The sequence below is a fragment of the Phytophthora parasitica genome (assembly GCF_000247585.1).
Source record: "Phytophthora parasitica INRA-310 unplaced genomic scaffold supercont2.307, whole genome shotgun sequence".
NCBI lineage: Eukaryota > Oomycota > Peronosporomycetes > Peronosporales > Peronosporaceae > Phytophthora > Phytophthora nicotianae.
Genome location: NW_008649293.1, coordinates 2,466 through 4,658, shown reverse-complemented (window position 1 = coordinate 4,658; position 2,193 = coordinate 2,466). Strand labels below are relative to the sequence as shown.

The following is a 2,193-nucleotide window of genomic DNA, read 5'->3' as shown; positions in this document are numbered from 1 at the left end:
CTTCTTCCTCAATTCAGGATAGCTACTATTCTCTCCGATGACATTATAAGGCGCTTGCAGGAGCTCGAACACATAAGGTGTCTCTGGCTCCGTCCACCCAGACGCACCATGCTGTCGAAGCTACTCTACATCTTGTTTGGTCATGTCAGTGCCAGTCAAAAGCCTATCCAAACCTCCGATTGACTCCAGACACTTCTCTGCAAAGTGGTGTTCGGCATTAGATTCGGTAGAATTGGTGTCCTCGTCATCGCTACCATTGTCCTCATCCTCATCTGCACAGAAAATCGCGGTGTCATCGTGTCCATCTTCTTCACCTGTGTCCACGATGTCTTTCTCCTCAACTTCATTTCCAGGTTCAAGGCCGCCAAAGTCGTCAGGATTTTCTGCCTCCTCTACTGTATTCAAATCGGTTTCGGAATCATATAGAGTAAGCATTCGTATCCTGTATATACAGGATAGACTTATACTTCCTCTGGGTGATAATGATTGCAGGTTTCAGACATTTTAACCAATAACACCGCCTAAACTACGTGTTTACAGCGTCTAATTGGCATAAACAAAAGCCTCGAATTATCCCTTTCGATAGCCACCAGTTTCACCTCCAACGGACGCATGTAGCTTTCACCGCTACAAGTTGTGCTCCGCAAGTACCAAGTGCAATCTGAAGCCGCACCCACCACGACCGCAATTCTGCCAACCTCCACTCCAAAACATGTCCAAGCCTAATCTAACAGATATCGAGCGCAAAGCCATCATTGACGAACTTCTCAAGCTAAGTGACAACGGCGTTTTGCCCTTGGGAGTGTATGTCAAGGTTAGTCTAAAATTCGGTTGTGCACCCACTACTGTGAGTCGTATATGGAAGCGGTACGCCGTCGCCGTTGGTGAAGGTGTCGTAGGGGGTGTATGGGCTAGCCAGATCAAAACGAAGTGTGGTAGGAAACGGAAAAAACGCGATGAGGTGATGGAGAAGCTGGCAAAAGTACCTATTGAAGACCGTTCCGTTGAGCGTCGTGTCGCTGAGGCTGCTGGAATCTCTAGACATCTCGTGCGTCGGGCGGTGAGTGAAGGCATCACATCGCGAAAAACAACGTTCATCAAGCCAGCATTAACCAGCCAAAACAAGCTACAGCTTGTCGAGCACGCGTTGTCGCTCATCGACGACACAACGCTACACTTTGATCCTATAACCAATCTTGTTCACGTTGACGAGAAATGGTTCTACGCTGACCGTAACCGGCGTTCTTACCTTGTCTTCGACGGCGAAGAGCTCCCGCCACGGGCCTGGAAGAGCAAGCGCTTTATCCCCAAGACAATGTTCCTGGCTGCACTGACCCGCCCACGGTAAATCTCAATAATTTATATTTTAAAAATTTAATAACTTTTCATAATTTTTTTGTTTGACTATGTACGATCCCCATCGTAAGCAACACTGGGATGCAAAAGTAGGAATATGGTATTTCACGGAGCAGTACGCGGCAAAGCGGCGAAGCAAAAACAGAGCCAAAGGAGTCATTTGCACTCGCAATATTGACATGGTTGATCGGACAGTGTACAAGAACTACTTACTGACTAAAGTGTTTCCGGCAATTAAGGAAAAGTGGCCAAGAAAGGACCGCGGGCAGGTTATCTTTGTTCAACAAGATAACGCAAAGCCGCATGTTCCACCGTCCGAACCGGACATCGTTGCAGCGGGAACCGAAGGAGGCTGGAACATCAGGATTTGGTGTCAAGCTCCCAATTCGCCGGATCTAAATTGTCTCGACTTGGGAGTATTCGCGTCCATGCAGAGCCTACAGCATCGTTTACCAAGAAAGGGTATCGAAGCTCTTATTGCGTCGGTGGAGGAGGCGTATCGAGACATGAAGACTGACACTGTGGATAATATCTTCCTGTCTCTACAGGCGAGCATGCTGGAAATCCTGCGACAGAAGGGAGGGAATTTGTACAAGACACCACACCTGGGAAAGGCAAAGCTCCGGCGAGCCAAGCTGTTGCCTGTTAGCTTGTCGTGTAGCAGGGATCTATACGAAGCAGCAATTGTATTGCTTAGAGCTGCTAGTCGTGGCAGCGCACTGCTTTTCGATTCTTCTTCCATTTAACACTTTCAATATGATTTGAAAATTGATATCACTTGTTCAATAAGATTTGGCAAACAAAAAACCTCCCAACCTGTCATATTGCCTTCCTGCA

General features: G+C 47.5%; 3 protein-coding genes across 3 annotated transcripts; 2 read left to right on the top strand and 1 right to left on the bottom strand.

Annotated features, from left to right (window-relative positions):
* Nucleotides 1-43: 43 nt before the first annotated feature.
* Nucleotides 44-435, bottom strand: PPTG_20139 (hypothetical protein; the record flags this gene model as incomplete). Its single annotated transcript, XM_008918778.1, has 2 exons — nt 44-120; nt 174-435. 2 exons carry the CDS (start codon nt 433-435, stop codon nt 44-46), a joined length of 339 nt encoding a protein of 112 aa, XP_008917026.1.
* Nucleotides 436-712: 277 nt separating this feature from the next.
* Nucleotides 713-1,348, top strand: PPTG_20138 (hypothetical protein; the record flags this gene model as incomplete). Its single annotated transcript, XM_008918777.1, has 1 exon — nt 713-1,348. The coding sequence occupies one exon, from the start codon at nt 713-715 to the stop codon at nt 1,346-1,348; it is 636 nt and encodes a 211-aa protein (XP_008917025.1).
* Nucleotides 1,349-1,406: 58 nt separating this feature from the next.
* On the top strand, nt 1,407-2,102 carry PPTG_20137 (hypothetical protein; the record flags this gene model as incomplete). Its single annotated transcript, XM_008918776.1, has 1 exon — nt 1,407-2,102. The coding sequence occupies one exon, from the start codon at nt 1,407-1,409 to the stop codon at nt 2,100-2,102; it is 696 nt and encodes a 231-aa protein (XP_008917024.1).
* Between the last annotated feature and the right edge of the window lie 91 nt (nt 2,103-2,193).